Here is a 19,569-nt window from a genome sequence, read left to right as displayed (position 1 = left end):
AACTCATGGCTTCAATGACCGCTAATACTGGCTGTCACCGGTAAGGGTGAGGGGAGGTCTCAGCAAGGAAAATATGATCGGCTGGTGGCAGAGGTGAGAAAACGAGCTTTATTTCTTCTTCTCGCGGGCAGAGAGGGGAGGGGTGAACAGTTCCACGCAGAGGAGGAAGAGAGAGAGCGCAAGACGAAAGAGACACTCCAAACACAGACGTCTTTGTGTTCTGTTGATTAAAAGGGGAAGTCATCCTCAAAATGTTTCTTTCTAATCATATGTTCTACGCAGGCAACACGATTTTGGCCTCCAAAAAATCCATATCAGTCATGGCCGAGAAAAGACTCGCCTCGCTAAGCGATATTAATTTTCCTGACCGCAGGACATGAAAAATTCTTGCTCCTCATTGACGACAGGGAAGTGCTGCGAGGATCCTCCAGCAGCGAGGCCTGTTCAATTATTCAAATACAAATCCGCTCTCCTGTCGCGCCGCACACCTTCCATCCGTCACCCTTTAACCTCTCGTCGTGACTTCCTGTCTTTTTACCTCCTTTTCTCCAAACAGCCCACCTCTCTCTCTCTCTCTCCCTCTCGGTCGTCAAACACGGTGGACTGAACACTCGGAGCTGATTTGTTCTGGCATTTGAGGAGAAGCGTTTTTCCTCGCCGTGGCACTGCTGGCTGAGACGACGAGCGGAGGGAGAGAGGGGAGCGGAGGGAGAGAGGGGAGCGGAGGGGCCTAACACAAACGGGTCGAAATAGCGGAAAGGAGATGCAATTAACTCATTCAGTACCAGCCAATTCTGGACCAAGTCTGAAAAGACGTTTAAAAACGTCTTTGGGAGTGAATGAGTTAAAAGGCCAGGCGACGAGGGGAAGACGACTTGAGCGGGAAGCGATGAAATGGGCGGAGGCGGAGGAAGGCTGTGTTGGCAAGACTGTAATTGAAATCTAATTATCACCTCCAGTCTCAGCTGACGCCCCGTCAACAACTCTCGGGCACGTGCGGGCCGGGCGTCGTCACGTGCACTCTCGTCATCATCGCACTATTACCATTAACATCTGGCGTCTTTACACACCAATAATCTCCCTGTCCCGAGAGCAGTGGAGGACCTTCATGCACTTGCAAAGATGCACACACACACTCACACACGCACACACACACACACACACACACACACTTATGCACGCACACACACACACTCAGGCACACACTCACACAACCTGTCTCCCTTCAAACTAGCACACATATGCACAGCCAATTTTCTTTCTTCGACGTCTAAACAGTCAACTGTTCCGCCATAGTTCATAGCTTTATTGCTGTAATCATTAAGCGACTCAAAAAATCAGTTCTTCATTTTTTTTTCACAAAATCATCCGAATCATTCTGCCAAATATTTGAATCTGCCTCATAAAATCCACATTGGTTGGGCCCTCCTCAAAACTACTCAAATACTATTTTCCCTTTGAAATGAATGGAAATGCCATTAATCTGTTCCAGCCGCCATTAAAAAAATTGGATTTTTTTTCTGTTTGTGTTTTTAAGGGAAAACAGCCCTCTATACAGACTGCATTTTATAAAAACATAGTCACAGCATTGTTAACTCATTCAGTACCAGCCAATTCTGGACCAAGTCTGAAAAGACGTTTAAAAACGTCTTTGGGAGTGAATGAGTTAAATAGAAAATAAACTAACTGTTTGTGCATCATGATTTAATGCTACAATCCAATTCACTGTACTGTTTCTCCATGTGTCTTGGCCACTGGGAGGCAGAAAATTTCAGTACAGTTACACTGGCGCAGAGAAGAATCAACTTTATCTGCTGCTTTTAGAGACTCATTAAGACTCAGAAATAGCAGTTTTCATGGCAAGACAGAGAATATAAGCCTGTGTTGTTCCATTATCTGTCTACATATGTTGCGCCACCATTACTATTTGAAGGCAACTAACGCCATTAGTATTAGCATTTCAATGACATTTGCCATTACACGTTAATATTAAGTGTACACTGGTGTCATGCAACAGTTATAGCTCAGGTTTGCGCTTTGCAAAGCAAAGCAAAAAAAAAAAAATTTTAAATCTCAATGACGGCTGGTGTCGGGTCACTTGTGTGTCACTGTATGAACGCACGTGCACACGCACAATCACAGAGTGCACGTATTAGCATTGTGTGGAGGATGGGTACCAATTTCCACACACACACACCAGTCAGGTAGGATGCCAAGGGTCATGCCGCACAAACAGAGAAACAAGTGCAGCACGCACACGCAGTGTACCATCCTCCCCACCCTCTAAACACTCACACACATATATATCCAATCGTCACCACCATCACGCGCACGCGGTCTGTGCGCAGTTTAAGAAGCAATCCCAGAACTATTCTCACACGCGTGCAACGTCATCACAATTATGCTGACGTCACAACACGTCCTCTTGAACCCCGCAGCTCCCATCCCTTGCTTCCTTGCAAACACACACACGCACATATGCAATCTGTGCATGGGAAAAAAATAAAATAATTCAAGTGCAGTTTATGTCCAGGTAAATGCTCACACGTGCAACGTCACACGCAAATCTCAAATATTTCGGATTCATTGAAGCTTGTACTTTGTGTGTGTGTATGTTCCAGAAGGGACGGAGGGGTGTCGGGCAGATACTCACTGGCTTTCCCGGGCCGAGGTCTCTGCAGGAGGCGCTGAACGGTCAGCAAGTCCTCGGTCTTGACGGCCTGGAACAGCTCCTGGTCCTTCCCCATGTCCTTCCCTTTCCCTCCACGTCCCGCCGCTCTCCTCCGCCGTTAATCCGCTGCTACATCCCGTCGCCGCTCGCGGCCTCCCTCTGGAGCAGAGGCGCGCAGGGGGAGCGAGGTGCAACCCGAGGGAAAGGGATGCTCCAATTCGGGGGGGGGGGGGGGGGGGGGGGCCTGAGCGCTCCAGCACCACCACCGGTTCCGTTCCACGTCTGCCGCCTCTTTCAACGATCCGACAATCCCGCCCGCGCGTGTGTGAGTGGATTTCATCGGCTGAACACGACACTGGAGCTCTCGAGCGCCCTCCTCCTCATCCCCCTCTTCCTCCCAGCTCACGTGTCACGCACGCGCAAGGGGGGGTCGCTCCCGCCGGCGCCAAAAGGATGTGAAATAGATCCAGGGGTGCCTGCACATACGAGTTCTATTTGTTCCGTGAACATGGTCGTCAACAGTCAAACATTCGAATGACGAATCAACATTGAAATTAAATCGGAATACCTTCGAAAATACTTGAATGGTGTTTTAATAACGACATTTCATGGAACTGCCAATGTGGAGTAAAACAAACAAATTTGATTGGCAAGTACGTTCGAACGGATTTAAGTACGTTTATTAAACGGATTTGCCACTCCACGGGTACAACTTGCTTCAACTACATAATAACATGACTTGTTAGAAATTTGGCAGGAACTCGATTTGCTTGATTTTTTTTTTCACAGTAACTTGGGCCTGCTTGAGACCTGAAGATTTCTTGTGACTAGCTACATGCTATAAGTACATCAAATCTCTCAATAAAAAAAAAAATCAACATTTGATAGAATTAGAATCTCTCTCTATAAATATATATATATATGTGGGTGTGTGTGTGTGTAACAAAGTGAAATATTGTAATTAAACTAGAAATGAATCCGGACTTACCCTGTGACTTTCCTTCCCTGGTAGTTCTGCCTGAAATACGGCGGGAAGCTGGTGCCATACTGTGCGCTGTTGCGTCACTTCCGTCATAATTTAATAAATGCAATATATCACTCCGTTACACACACACACACACACACACATATATATACATACATATATATATATATACACACACACACATATATATATATATATATATATACATATACATACATATATATATACACACACACACACACACACACACACACACACACACACACACGGCAAATGAAACATCCATCCCAAACAAGAGCTTCTAGGTTTCATGTTTTTCAATGATGGTGACGATAATGAAGCTCCGTCATCACGTTGAAGGTTAAACAGTATCAAGAAAAGTGTGTCCCTGGCGATGAGTTCTGATTTCGAATGAAGAGGGCCGCTGCCAGTCAGATTTAGGGCATAGGAAGTAGAACTCATGGGGAAAAAAAGTAGTAAAGTAGAACAATGAATGAACGATGCGGAAGTACTTTCAGGACCTTCCGAGTGCTTTTCCGGCATCTTCTGGCATCTATCGCAATTATACGTAAACACTTATAGAGGTCAGTCAATGTCACCTTGACCATCACAAGCAAGGAAGCTATTTAAACATTCAGTTTGGTTTCTACATTTATTCCTTTATTATTAGCCCTAATAATATTCCTTTAGGGCGGCCCGCTAGTCCAGTGGTTACCATGTGGGCTTCACAGTGTAGAGGTACCACGTTCGATTCCAGCTCCGGCCTCCCTGTGTGGAGTTTGCATGTTCTCCCCGGGCCTGCGTGGGTTTTCTCCGGGTGCTCCGGTTTCCTCCCACATTCCAAAAATATGCAAGGCAGGCTGATTGAACACTCTAAATTGTCCCTAGGTGTGAGTGTGAGCGCGGATGGTTGTTCGTCTCTGTGTGCCCTGCGATTGGCTGGCAACCGATTCAGGGTGTCCCCCGCCTACTGCCCGGAGACGGCTGGGATGGGCTCCAGCACCCCCCGCGACCCTAGTGAGGATCAAGCGATACGGAAGATGAATGAATGAATAATATTCCTTTATTATTAGGGCAATGCCGTACGCATAATTGCTCATCAGTGACGTTATTATCTCAAGAAATGAAACTGTGACCATAACGAAAGGAGGAAAAAATGTTCCTGCTACATAAATTAACATGACCACTGCGTTGCAGTACCTCGTCATGGTCCCTCCCAACGTTTCCTAGGCAACGCACACCTGGAAATTACAAAAAGTTTCAGATCGTTTTCTTAGGTCACCCAAATTATATTTTTCTGCCCCCTAGTGGACATTTATTTCCTTAAAGGGAACACACTACAAAAATGAATACAGTAATAATAATAATAATACATTTCATTTATGAGCGCCTTTCAAAACACTCAAGGACACTTTAAACAAGACTAAAATTACTTGTATACAAATTAGTTGGGTCTCTGGAAAGCCTGCCCACCTATTTAGCATGATATTAACCAGACAAACAAACCTTTGATTGTTTTTCTTTTTTTTTTGAAAACGTGTAAACGAGCGAGTTGTTCTGCACTAATTTTCAGAATAATCACCCCCACCATCATATTTATTTTCTGGAAGACTGAGTGAAGATCCCATGCCACTTCTAAACAGCAGCCTGCCCGTCTCAAACACTATCATCAGAGCGGCACTTTTATGCAGAAGCATCATCTCAAAGTTACAAGGTAAGCAGAGCGGCTATGAGTTTTATCGGGTGCACAGATTAGAGCTGGCTTCTGACAAACAGCCCATAAGGTGAACTTGTCGATGCAGTGGAAGATGAGGTGGGTATTATTATCGTCGATCCGCTACACACACGCAGTGTAGGGTATGAAGTGCTGCTTCCATGAGTAAACATTTTTTTTTCTCCACAAGCTCCCACATATAGAAGCTCCTGTAAATGGGACTGCGATGCCCAATCACTCACTCGGATGGGTACGGGTCCACCTCCTCAAATGGGCTAATTTCCGTTAGGAAATATGTAAGGATGGAAAAAGCTACGTTGTATTATTTCATCCTTGGGGTGTTTCGACGAAAATATCCCACTGCCATGTTATTTAGACACCAGGGGGAAAAAAAGTTGAAAAAGTGCATTACCATTTCCTCCTTGGACAGGATAAAATGAATAGAAAGTGAATGGTTGTCTTCAAATACTCACAAAGTGCACATATTTTCAGCACAGAGAACATTTGTGAGTGGGGGGGCATGACATGAGTTGAAAGTGGCGGGTAACACATGAGCGCAAATTGTAAACACAAATGCCTGGCATTTAGGGCACTCAAGCTGCGGGTACCACACGAACACACATAGTATACGGTACTCACAAAAAAGTTGAGGATCCAGTTGCGGGGTTTCTGGCTGAGGTGTGAGGATGAATGTCAAATGCAGTTAATGACCTTAATAGGTGAACTTTCAACTCGTGAATGCACTTTTCCAGTAGGTTTTTTTTTTTGCATTCAATCTTGACCAATGTGTTGATTGGACTTTTTCTTGGCTATCTTGAGCTGTGGATGGATGGACGGATGTTGTCATGTCTGTCTGTTTTTGTTTTCAGCCCCAGCCTTGAGTGAAGGGCGTTTCCCCTCTAGCAGGCACGCCCGTTCCGAGTTTACCAATCAAACCTGCCATATTTTTAAGAACTGTCAGGCTGCCTCGTCTCTTGTCGGATTATTGACCTTGCTCGCTGTTGTGCTTCAAGTGTTGTTTTCTAGACCCCTCGATACGCTCAGTTGCTCTAGTTATTCATAGATTTTTCTTTTTCTTATTAATCTTGATCTTTAGCTTCGGGTCATTGGCTTCTTGACATTTCCTTTTCTTTATTCTTGGCATTGCCTTGTGCAAGGGCTTTGCTTCATGCATGGCTCCATGTGATCAGGGATTTCTGTTCGTACTTTGTCGGGGCATTTTCCTGTAAGAAATAATTTTTGTTACCGCACTTGGTCTGAGCCTGCTTTTCTTGAATCCAAATCCACGATTCGGTTCGGTCCAGAATGTGGACAAATATATTTTCTCCTCTTTCATCGACTGTGTAACTCAAACCTCAAAAAAGATGGACAACACACACACACACGCACACCACATTCGCCCTATATCGAGTAAGGATAGGCAAGAACATAGTCTTTCACCTCACAACTGAGTCCTGCTAAATTTCTTATGTTCTCTGCTCCATACGTGTTTACCATTGCCCTCCTACAAATCTGCTTGAGGCGCTCGGGCCGTTGCTGGCGATAAGGCGCGGTCAGTTTGCACAACGGAGTCTTGTAGTAAGCCAGCAGATCAAAGAGGGAGGCGAAAGTCTTTTGGCTCCCACAGAGAGCGAAGAGCAACTTTCGGAGCAGCACGCGGACGCTCGTTGGCCCATGTTCGCTGTAGTAGCTCAGGGTGAAGAACACGTCCGGCTGCCCGCTGTCTCTGGAAAGACAAGATTCAGTCATTTGCATGTCGTCGTGGTTTGTCCCATCAGGTGTTGCCACAGCAAGTCACTCTCATGAATTGGCAAATTTTATGCATGATGCCTTTCCTGACGCATCCAATATATATATTTTTTTTAAGTCCGGCTTGCTGGCTAGTGAGACACTGAGCAGGAATCACTCACTTGCATGAGTAGCAAAAAAAGAATCCACATAGGTCCAGAGATCCTGCAGCCCAAATACATAATACATACCACTTAAGAGAATGTTATTAAAAAAAAATACATATATACACACATATATATATATATATATATATATATATATATATATATATATATATATTAGAGCTGTCAAACGATTAAAATATTTAATCTAATTAAAAATGCAACTGTCATAATTAACTCAAATGAACTAAAAAATTAATCGTGATTACTCACACATTTTTTATCTTTTCTGAATTTCCTTTTACATTTTTTTGTCGTATTTTTCCCCATTTTAATGCTCTCATCAACATGGAATCATGAATCAGTTTTCTATGTGCCAAATGCAAATATTTACTGAAATAACAATTTCGATTTTCAATTTTACATGAACATTTTTCACTTGGTGCAGTTATTCACACATAATCTCTCACACAATATTACTGTCCATCAATAACGGTGAAAAAATATTTTGTCACACAACAGCTGCTTTAAAAGCTTTTTTTTATGAAATCAAAAAAGAGAAATCTAACATTATAAAGTGCACATCTAAGGTACACTAGTACTCAGCCTATCGTGGATTTAAACCATGGTTGCATACTTCATTTTTCTCAAGTTTGCTTTCAACACAGCAGTCTGTTTCTGTATGTTTGTTGAAGAATAACAAGACACCGGACACCAGTTTTCAATATGTGCCGCTGTATTGGAAACTGCCAGCCGTACATACAAGCACACGCACTTCCCCCGTGCTGCAGGGGAAAACCATTCTGAAAGGGGGGGAGGGTTTCACTCCCCCTAACACAGTCAGGCTATGTTGATTGTATTGGTCCTTCTTGCGTGGAAGTCTCTACGGTTTTTGTGTCTACCTCGTTTCGAATAACTACACTTGGTTCGATGACAACACTGGAGTCATTTTACTTTCGCTAGGTCGCTACCACTGTAGCGCACTGTCACTGTCAGACGAACACAGAGAAGCTCCACCCACTCTATTTACATGGACACAGAACACTGTAACCTTCCACACAAAATAGTTCCAAACAAGTAACAATCGCGTCAGTGGCATACATCGTATATCTGTATGATACAGAGAGAGAGAAGAACAGATAACTTTGGTCTTGTCAGTGGAGCAATATGGCAACTTTTTAAAAGTAAACTTTCCATTAATAAACTCTTTAAGTATTCATTTTCGGGAAACAGACATGGGCGTGGACTTCTGCAGCACGCTTGTTGTTTTGTTTCTGGTGTATTTATAGAGCAACGTAACATCCGCTTGTGACGTGTGCCGCGTTAATCTCGCGAGAAAACATGTAATCCTGTTAAAATTCATTTAAATTAATGCCAATAAAAACGCGCTAAACTGACAGCTCTAATATATATATACACCGGTATATATATATAGCATATAGCATATAGCTTTCTAGCTGTAGGAGTAGAAATGGGCAGTCCGTTGTGGGTGTTATTTCTGAATTTAATACATACACAAGACGCAGTGCATTATTGGACGCAGGCATGGTAAAATGTAAGCTAGCTAAGACGTTAGCTTGCATGCACACTCACGCATGTTTTTAAAAAGGTAACGGGAGAAAAACTGAGTTTGGTGGTGATAGGCTAGACAAGGGACAATTCGCCCACGGCGCAAATCTAGCCAGGACATCCTCTGGGGTAACTCTAATAAGCTTTTTTCCAAATTGGACTTACCGGATGAGAAAGGTGCCCGGTGATGCTCGCCCGAGCATTTTGTGCGCCTCCTCCATGTTCATCGCTCCCCAGTAGTAGGAGCTGTGCTGGAGCTGCTGGTGAGTGCGCTTCACCAGTTTGTACTCTTCAAGGCTGCTGAACGAACGCAGGCGAGTTGGCAAGTTGGCCACGTCCGCTCCACTCTGCACGTATAGTGAACAAAGGACATGAGCACTCATCACACCGTCAAATGTCTAGTTTCCAATTTGATAGATAGCGGGAGCCTTGATTTATCAGCGAAACATTTGAGAACATCCTCATCCCCCATCATTGAACCACATGGAGGCAGTAGAGTACAGTCATGCAGACACAAAGGAAGACTAATCGTATTTTTTCTTTTATCGGGACTGTAAATGACTCATTAACATACTGTCAATTCTATCATTTTTCATAGAGGATAAAGAATACATGCAAGTAAATATTGTGATATTTTCTGTCCACTGTCGGTGTTCAAATATTCATTCCTAAAAATATCTGGGCAAAGTGAGGCACAGGGGCCAAATCGGGCCCGCCTCACAGTCACCATGAAGTCCAAAATAAAGTCCATGACGTCCAAAATAAAACAGTACGTGGTGCTTTTATTTTGAAAGTGTATCTATTGATGTGCACATTTGTGATGCTAATTGGTTGCGGACATGAACGACTGAAGTGTCTGAAGTGTTGCCAACTTAGCGATGCTTTCGCTATCTTTCGCGACTTTTCCTACCCGTCCAGCAACTATTTCCCTCAAAAAGTCTTTAGCAAAATTGACCAAATGTTAGCAACATTCGGACGGAAAAGGGCCAAGAAAATCAGTCATGATAAGATTCAACGCAAATCTACAGTTGACAGACCGTACGTAACAGACGTAACGTTGGGTCGGTTATAATTTATCATTGTACATAACTTTCATCACTTTATATTACAATTCCTGTTTACCGATGTACTGTATTTGAGTGTCCTGAACAGGAACGACTAATACAAGTTGAGTGTCGGTACACAAAATGATTTTTCTCATCTTGAGATTTCGTCATTTCACAGCGACGTTTCGATCCGCTACTTCCCCGGGAAGCTAAAACTAGTTCCTCGTGTGGTGTTTTTGTATGCAACAGGTACGGTACGGTATTTAAAAGCGAAACCAAGATATTTTCCAGACCTCTGCTTCACCCTTATTCCAGTAACAAGAGCCAAGCACCTGACACCAGGTTTCAAGTTGTTGATCTGAGAGGTGTAGACTGCGTCGCTGGCTCCAGTGCAGCGTTTCCAGCGGCTTCTCTGCGATGTCCTGGTTCCGTTCCGTACTCTGGACTTGTTGAGGTGTCGCAGGCTCGTCAGGAGCTGGACTCTGCTTCTGCTGGCTTGCATTCTTTTTCTTTCTTACTGTTCTCTTAGGCTTATCTCTAACCATCCTATCTGAGGGAAACCTCGGCTGGAAGACCACATATTGCACCATTTCTTCCCCCGTCCGCCGCCTGCAGAACGTCGGCTCCGGGCACCATCACCTGCTAGGTCCGCTTTGCGGCCCCATGGCGCTTCGAGTTGGCATTGACAGAGGAGAGTTGGCTGCTTCCTGATTCGATCCCTTGTTTGACGGAAGGCGAGGAAGAGCTGAAACACACAACACAAAGATTCATTCACACATGCAGAAATCTTTCCAACAGTCCAAACAAAAGTGGCACTCACAAGTGGCAAAAGTACTCACATTCTGTACATACACACACACACACAAAAATAGTGAATTGGTTTCCTCGCTATGGATTTTGAGCAAATTGGGTTACTTTTAACTAAGGTTTAGGGTGAATTATTTTTAACCAGCAGATTGGGTCGAAAAGCTGAAGTTGGTTGCCATTTTTGTATACTGAAGTTTAAGTCCATTTAATACAACATTCTTAGAAAATGTTGGGCCGTATTATTTTTAGCCACAGCTGGAGTGATAACCCAGTAAGCATCAATATGGGTAGTTTGTACCCCTTGCTGGATCAAAATCTTGACCTCAAGAGGCTGGGTCAAATCCTCAACCCAATGCACTGAGTAAAAATGACCCAGCAACGGCTTGTTCCCCTGTGGACCCAGCACTGGGTTAACTATATCACCCAATTTGGGTTACTTTTGACCTCATTTTTTGAAGAGTGTGAGAAGCACAGACATGTTTGTAAAAATACAATAAAGACTTGTAAAAATCGAATCATTTATTAAATCCTGAATTTAGGTAAAACGTTTTTAAAAAGTACAGACTGAAATGTCAGCACAATGATGTTTTTTTTTACATTGTACTGTGAAGAGAAAAAAAGATTCTATTTTATGTTTCAATCAAAGGTATTAAGGGATGTACAGTCACACTCCAAGTAGTCATGAAATGTCTTTTTATAATGACTTTCTTTCATTGTCCGTTTTATGTGTTGTGTTGTACTGTTTTATCATTTTATGTTAAGAGTTCTTTTAATGGTGGCGCGGGCACCCGCAGCGGCTCCTCTTGTTGCCTGTTGTCTGTTTAAGAGGGAGGAAATTTTGCGCAATAAAGTTGTACTTGCTTCTTGACACTTGATATGTTATGGCGCAATTTTTTTTAAATTGCTCAATTACATTTATTGGCAATTCTCTCAACCTGGTAGGGAACAAATAATTCGCTAATAATTTATGTTTGTGCATATTCTGCACTGTCAATAACGAAATATCCAGTTTTATGAAAATAAAGAGGACTCAAAACACATCGTTAAATCAGATTCAAAATAATTTTAGGCTGCAGCACTAATTAAAGGACTAAAATAGTTGTCCAAGAAGTGTAATTACTGTAAGTACCGGTACTTTGCTCAACTAAATGTCCTTTGATCAGCTTGCTCATTTGTCTTACAAGCCAAAAAAACTGCACCGTGAACTTTCTCAGTTAACCATGTAATTATTGCACCCGCAAACTAATTCTGGAATGAAAACACATGATGAGCCATCAGGTTGGCTTACAATTTCGCTTTTGCAGGCAAGACCCCATGCATTGTTGTTTTATTTTCAAGTTGAAAAGCACGTCACGTTGAAATGCACTTCTGCACGAATTAATAACAGCAATCAGAAAAGCATCGACACACTGTTCAGCACCTGCATCTTAACCTACTCTTTGATTTTTTTTCAACATATTTTTTATTTTCTTTTTAAAAAACGTGTTGGGGGGGCAACCCCAGTTTTTCACAAGAAACATTTATTGAAGGTTTATCCCCGTTTTTCTCAGTATTTGGAGGGGTTAAAAAGATCCGATTTTTTTCAAGGCATTTGTAATGTGCGTCAATTATATACTGTTTTTTAGCTACTCGCAGGCCTAATACCCCGCGAATAACGGGGATCCATTGTCAATCACAAGGATGCGAAATTTTGGTAAACACTGTCACAGTAAAGTCACAAAGTTGTACCGTATCGTGTTCATCGTGACATTCAGCAAGATGTCAACAAAAGGTATTTAATTGAAGGAAAGGTGCATAAATGATCGGTGTGCAATTCTAAGAATAATTCTAATTTTATAAATGAATGAATACTTACTAAAGTTGCAGAGGACTGTTGTAGCTTGCAACTGGACCCCACTGGAAACATGTTTTACTTTCGCTTTAACTCTCGGGGAGACGCAGGACGTCGAGCAGGAGGAGGAGCTGTCAGAGCACTCGCTCGACTTATGCTAAATCACGTGATTGCAGGTAACGCTGCAGCGTCTACTTTCTCTTTCGTTCATCTTTTATGCTGAAAAGCGTTTAATTTTGAAAGGCAAGCACCGGAAACGGAAAACTCGCCAGCTATGTATGTACGGTAGCTGTTCTCCCGGCTAAATAGATGGATATTTCGTTTATTCCTTGAGGAAAATTTGATAGTCACAGCAGTAATATTCACATTTACACCAATACAAACAGACCATAAAAATAAAGAGAAACGATTATTACGAAAACCGCATTCGAAAGTAATCAATCAAATCTAAGACAGAAGACAGAGAGAAAGATAAAGTGTTACCTCTTTGGGCTTGGCAGTACGGTGAAAAATATCAAAAGCGTAAATAATGTCCAATTGCTCAAAATTACTTGAGTCATGGCATTTATTTTTACATTAGAAAAAGCTTGACTAAAAGTGAAATAAAGTACAGCCTATATGTAATGTATTGAATATATACATTACATGGTTCATGTTGGTTCTGATGATGGTACTTGGGAAACTCAGCATTCATACTCAAGTTTAAGACATTTCTATAAAATGTATGCTTACAATTGTTGGTAAAAACAATTATGATGCTTTTAAAATGTGTTTTACTAAGTTGTTTGATTAAAGGATAACGGTGTAAAACTTTCTTTTTACCCGGTATATGGTCTCCCTCAATAGTGTGGATTCTATTGCAGTTGGTGAATGGAACCGAGCCTGATTAAGAATAAATAATGATTCAGCATCGGGATATCATCTGCCGCGCATTATCGTGTGCACCAGAAGACACCAGCTGTTCCGCACGATGATGGCTTTTCGCGTGCAAGGAGATCAGAATGAAACTGAAAGCAACTGAATTTGATTGCCCGCTTTCGCTTTTAAAATAGAGTACAATTTGACAGCCTGGTTCTGAATTGTTTCCACTCGTCAGATAGATAAACACCCACTGACTCGCCATGACTCCAGCTGTTGTAAATAAGAGAAGAGTTAAAAAAAATAAGATGACTATACACATCATTTCCTAACAACACAAATATAATGAAACCTTTATTTCTGTCCCACTTTATGTCTTCACAGCATAAATAATGGGTCAAAAACATAACCGTTTTTTTTTTTCAGGCAGAGCAGTCCTTCCGAGCTTCCTTTTTGTCTTGTCTGTGCATGGAATAGGCCGTCGCTGTTACTAGCAAGATGCCGTAAGTAGCCAAGACGCACTATAAGAAAGCAGAGAGAGATTTTCATCATGTCCAGATGGAAAGCAATGATAATATTTCCTCATGTACAACAGGCCCCCGCTTTAAGATGATACAGATATACACAAAGGCGTAAGAATACAGTCGTTTTATATTTATGGTTAATAGTTGCATGTTCTCCCTGGGCCTGCGTGGGTTTTCTCCGGGTGCTCCGGTTTCCTCCCACATTCCAAAAACATGCGTGGCAGGCTGACTGAACACTCCAAATTGTCCCTAGGTGTGAGTGTGAGTGCGAATGGTTGTTCGTTTCTGTGTGCCCTGCGATTGGCTGGCAACCGATTCAGGGTGTCCTCCGCCTACTGCCCGAAGACAGCTGGGATAGGCTCCAGCACCCCCCGCGACCCTAGTGAGGATCAAGCGGCTTGGAAGATGAATGAATGAAAGGTGATTTCTATTATCATGACAGTCTGAAAGTATATATATATTTTTTTCTTGCATTAAGTAATGGAATATATTTTTAGTTAGTAACCGATATCGTGATGCAATACTGAAAGCATATGCATACATGTTTATTACATTTCATACATTTTAAGATGGCAAATTGTAAAGCCCTGCAGCCCCCCTAAAAAAAAAGTTTGCTAATATTGCAGCTGACTAATCGATCAGGCCCGAGTTATGACACTTTACATAGAACAGTTTTACCCAGAGAGAAATGAAAGATGTCAAGGCATTTATATTGCGCCATTTTGAGAGTACGCTTAAACACAATTTACATATGCATACGTGTTACGTACATTTCGGCGCCCCTGCAGCGTGTAGCTATTGAAGTACTTTCTCAAACCGGTCAGTTCCGCAGATGCTGGCGGCTCGATGCCAAACAGCTGCCTCTAAAGTGCCACACATAACACTCAGTGAGAAATTAGCTGCAACTTTTTTTTCTTTTTTTTTAATGTCAAGACATTATTAGGCAATTTGCTTTGTGGTGCACTGCTTCGGTTCGGATGTCATAAGAAACTTGTGGGATGCCAGAGACCTGAAACCCACTGTTGTTTCCGGAGTCGAGGCTGGCGCCGTTGAAACTGTTGTCGGTTGTTTGTGAGGCACTGCCTGAATCTCGCTCGTCCCTCTTTGCGTGTGTGTGGCTCAAGCACATACAATGGGTAGCCGACCCTCCTGTCACCCTTGCTTCTTATTTAATTTTTGATTCCCGTAAACACTATTTCCGCGGGAACAAAACCGATTTCCTCTTCTCTGAAAACAGGTCACACGTCTGTTCATAGTGAAAGTAAAACTATGTGGTACACCTTTGGAGTTACTTGGCTTACAGCGGAAGAAGCAAGTGAATACTGTACCTAAAGGTTGAAATAAGTCATTTCAAAACAATGTGGGCGGAGAGAAAATAGCTTAGTCAGAGGTGTCAAGCTCAGGTCCTGGAGGGCCGCTGCCCTGCATGTCTTCCAAGTCTCCCTGTCGCAACACACCTGATTCAAATGATCAGATCATCAGCAAGCTCTGCGCAAGCCTGACATTGAAACTGTTCATTTGAATCAGGTGTGTTTCAACAGGGAGACTTGGAAAACATGCAGGGCAGCGGCCCTCCAGGACCTGAGTTTGACACCTATGGCCGAGGTGTTCACACCTCCTAATTAATACGATAAAATTTGGACTATGAGCTGTAACGTTTTTTTCCCCCCATGTTGACGTATTCATGTTTGAAAATAAAAATACACATGACGACGAATTTGGAAGGCTTTTCATTTCTGCTCATACCGAAAAATGTGACATATGGCACACTGGTATGGCACAACCGATTGCTACTTATTTCCGATAGCAATGCTGACATTTTTTGTTTTCTTTCATATTTATATGTATTCTACTGTAAATGAACATGCAATTTTTAGTTCAGTAATTTAGTTAATTCCAATGATTTAAATAATCATAATAATAATCACTGCAGTCTTTGCGATTGGAAAATGAGATTCTACTACATTGCGATGGAATTTGAATTTGAGGTATTGTTCAGCTAGAGCATGAAGAGAGTGTGCGTCTTCGTCACTAGTCTAAAATGTATGATATATGTCACGATCGTAAGAAAATATAAATTTATGATACAGTTCTTGAAATGATTGGTCTGTAGAACCCCATTGGAAAAAAACGTTCAACTCAAGTCATGGCTGAATCAGCGTCGCTCACATATTTCAGGGTTGTTGTTTTTTTGCCACCTAAAGCCCTTTCCTTGTCCTATTTTGTTAGTGGTGAGGTGTCACAAAATAAATTAAAAAAATATTAGCTTCAAAGTCAGTGTTGTGCTCGCCATATGTTTCTTTTTGCCAAGTGTTCACCTTGTTCAGCTAACAAAAGCACATCTGCATTGTTGCTGGTTACTAAACCGTAAAAGAAATAAGTTTTTTTTCCTGGAGAAGGAAAGAAAAAAGTAATCTCTTTTGTATCGTGAGAGTACAAGCTATTCTATGTCGTGTTGAAAGATCGTGTTTGCATGCATGTTTTCGCAAAAGGAAAGAGGAAGCACGTATTTACACACAACCTGTAATTAAATAATACCAAACATGTCAAGGTCATCTCGTCCGGCCCCAGTTATTTAAAACGAAATCTCACTCATGTTCAACGAAGTGCAGTGCTGTGTTTGAAAACAAACCAGAATTTCAGAGATTAAGATTAGCATGACGCCACCAACTAAAGGTAACGACAAAGCATCTTGACAATATATAATTTATCTATATTTGAATCAACTCCATTCACAGAGAGTCGAGCAAAATTGATGCTTACCTTCACCTCTGTTATGAGGTGCCCGAAACTAGTGAGAGGGATGCGGGTTTTAACAGGAGACGTCGGCATGTCTGAACACTATTCACTCACCTTGTTTAAAGAAAAACAAGACGTAAGTATAATTTGCTACTTTCAAAAATTTATATTTATTGTCTCGAAGCAGACAAGAGGGGTCACTTACACAACTTGCCTCATGATGAGTACAAAGTGTTCCGGGTTACTGTTACGACAACAAATTTTAGCCAATCACAAGGTTTTTTATTTGCGATGGACCAATAGACGGTTGGCTTGGTGAGTAGTCGTGCGAGCAGTTAAGATACACAGTCGACATGTATTTTCTCCCTTTTAGCACCGGAGGGAGGCAGATTCACACTTATCCACCCGCATGGCGGAAGATTTTTAGACAAATTAAAAACTACATTCGACTTACTAACTAGGAGTTATGTAGTATAGTTCTAAAATTAAATACATTAATTTATTTAATAATGTAATCACATTATTATAACAGAGAAACAAAACACCTAATAAATAATACAAATTACTAATTTTAATCAATGTATGGTAACAAAACGGAAATCTGTATTTGAGTCAATACACGTGATGACAATCTTGTAATTCCAACTGTAACCTACTAACACATTCCTAAAGTCATACAGTAAAGATTTGTCTGAAAAACACTTCCAGGCCAAAACTGTGAAACAATCAAATGAAAAACAGTAAGTACGGCGCTAAATGAACGTGCTAGTTAGCACACCATTTGTACCCATTAAACTTTGTAATACTCTGTTAAACTGAGATACCCGTAAAAAAACAAGTTGCTATAAGTACGTAAGTATATTTCTTGAGTGAAGCCCACTTTGAGTAGACTGACATAACCGCCCAACACGCGTTTGTTAACAACCGGTAGAGCGCTTTTGTCTGCTCTCCAAACACACCCACTTTTCATCGAGTTTGCTCGACTGTGCACAAGCATGACAAACTAGCCAGGCTCTACTTTTGTGTCCAATTCTTTCTGGTTCACCTTCCACCCACAAACCTTTTTTGGATGCTGTGGAGAGGAGGTGCGCAGTTAAGCCACAAGGAGGAGGACAAGTGACATGAACCTCGAAAGAGCAACAAGAGACTGTTCTGATTGGATGTAATGAGAAGATGGAAAATGTGTGCTATTATGCTTATGATGTGTGGGTTCGAACGATCCAATTCTTAGAGCTGGCCCTTTTTTTTGGGGGGGGGGGGGGGGGGGGTCAAAATCATTGGTCAAAATGCGTGTCCATTGTGCGTAATGGTGCTGGGTGACAAACAAAAAGTTGATAAAAATATGACTTCCCTAGTGGATCACAATGACGTGTAATCCGCACACTATGACCTGTTTATACTCTTTCATTTTTGTTCTTCATTTTTAACAATGTCATGCTGCTAGACGATCTGGTTGGTGAGGTTTTTCACTTTGTCTTTAAAGTGAGTGCCCGTATATGGCAGAGAGAGACTAAAGGGATCAACTTCAAATATTGTATTATTTAGATTGTTTTAACTACACAGCACTCACATGTTATTTTATTTAACAGATGAATGTCAGAAGGAACATTTACGTCGTTGGATTTGTAAAAGGTTTTTTTTAAAACTCCAGTTTTAAGCATGACAACCGCTATTGTGTTTGCTTGTCTTGTTTCACCACTGCATTGTGTGTACTAATGCTTTAAGTATGTCCACGAATGCAGCATAACCGCCTTGTGTCTTAACCGGTGTTATTGCTGTGGAGATGTGGACTGTTTTCTGTGTCACAGTGACAACTGGACATGCCACACATGGAAGTGGAAAAAAAAAAAACGTTTCTCCAGGTGAACCGAGTCCGGTTCCCTGGAGGAATATTTTTTTTAACTTCCATAGTGACAACTGTGACCTCGTGGCCGCCTAGAAAGTAGCCTCCTGTGGCTGTGTTGCTTAAAATATAGATATATATTTGTAGTGTCTGCAATGTGGTCATATTGACGAAGCAATCCGGCACAATTATGGCCAACTAAATTCCAACAGAGCCAATACAATAACGAGACACTGGGTGCAAGACGCCCACATAATGGTAACTAACTAACTAAACCAAGGACAACAGAGACCCAATGGGATCAAAGCTCATGTGGAATATTAGTAAGAAAATAAAACTAAATCAACGAAAATAGCTTGGGGAAAAGCGTATCCCTGCTAAATTTCAGTCAAAAGTATCTTCCCAACCCATCAAAGATTATACTTTTTTTTGACAAATGACAGAAAAAGGGCTTTAAAATACAACTGATTTTAATTTTGGACTCATTTAACCTACCCTCCACAGAGTACTGGAAGAGAAAAAAAATTCTGGAGGCATGCCGGAAGAGGCTAAACCGTAATTATCTGCAATGGATGAATGATACCAGTCCTTTGGAGCAGGGGTGCCCAACTGCCGGTCCGCGGACCCGTACCGGTCCGCAGGGCGTTTGGTACCGGGCCGCACAGAAAGAACTTGCCTTAATTCCGTTTTATTTATTTCGGAATACAATTTTTTTTTATATTGAAAAATTACCGGATTCTCCGTTACGTCCGTCTGTGTCACGCTTGAGACACGTCAAGCCACGCTTCTGCGTCACGTGACCGATTACGCTAAAAACACAATGAGTAAAAAATTAGTTAAAAAACTTGCTGGAGATCGCAAATGACGGCGACCTTAAAAGTGCGTTCGAGCCAACTGGATTAAAGTTATGGCTGAATATTCTGAGATTGCCACAATAGCACTGTTGCTATTTCAGACATGCTACCTGTGTGAGGCGGGGTTTTCTGCAGCAACGGCGACTAAAACAAAATTACGAAGTAGACAGGACATAAAACACACACTTGCCTCATATTCCCACAAGATGGGACCGTCTGGTTGCAGAAAATCAAGC

The 19,569-nt window shown here is 41.9% G+C and overlaps 3 protein-coding genes across 7 annotated transcripts in view; all 3 read right to left on the bottom strand.

Annotated features, from left to right (window-relative positions):
- LOC127613649 (caskin-1-like) overlaps positions 1-3,101 on the bottom strand; it is a 34,953-nt gene extending 31,852 nt beyond the window's left edge. For 4 of the 5 annotated variants that reach the window (XM_052084760.1, XM_052084761.1, XM_052084762.1 and 1 more), the window contains exon 1: positions 2,654-3,101. In XM_052084760.1, the coding sequence (XP_051940720.1) occupies positions 2,654-2,747 (94 nt within the window). In that variant the 5' untranslated portion in view covers positions 2,748-3,101. The remainder of the gene's footprint in view (positions 1-2,653) is intronic. The other variant, XM_052084764.1, reaches the window with a different exon arrangement.
- Positions 3,102-5,163: 2,062 nt separating this feature from the next.
- Positions 5,164-12,767, bottom strand: LOC127613655 (suppressor of cytokine signaling 1-like). The gene is made up of 5 exons (XM_052084773.1): positions 12,540-12,767; positions 10,210-10,622; positions 8,997-9,178; positions 6,006-7,096; positions 5,164-5,611 (listed from the first exon to the last, which is right to left on the bottom strand). Exons 2-4 carry the CDS (start codon positions 10,465-10,467, stop codon positions 6,772-6,774), a joined length of 765 nt encoding a protein of 254 aa, XP_051940733.1. The 5' UTR covers positions 10,468-10,622; positions 12,540-12,767; the 3' UTR covers positions 5,164-5,611; positions 6,006-6,771.
- A 947-nt stretch (positions 12,768-13,714) lies between these two features.
- Positions 13,715-16,854, bottom strand: LOC127613656 (ATP synthase membrane subunit K, mitochondrial-like). The gene is made up of 3 exons (XM_052084774.1): positions 16,661-16,854; positions 14,668-14,760; positions 13,715-13,894 (listed from the first exon to the last, which is right to left on the bottom strand). The coding sequence occupies exons 1-3, from the start codon at positions 16,727-16,729 to the stop codon at positions 13,796-13,798; spliced, it is 261 nt and encodes an 86-aa protein (XP_051940734.1). The 5' UTR covers positions 16,730-16,854; the 3' UTR covers positions 13,715-13,795.
- Between the last annotated feature and the right edge of the window lie 2,715 nt (positions 16,855-19,569).

This window comes from Hippocampus zosterae, chromosome 13 (assembly GCF_025434085.1).
Source record: "Hippocampus zosterae strain Florida chromosome 13, ASM2543408v3, whole genome shotgun sequence".
In the NCBI taxonomy this organism is placed as follows: domain Eukaryota; kingdom Metazoa; phylum Chordata; class Actinopteri; order Syngnathiformes; family Syngnathidae; genus Hippocampus; species Hippocampus zosterae.
The sequence above is the reverse complement of the archived record's forward strand: the minus strand, read 5'-3'. Positions and strand labels throughout refer to the sequence as shown.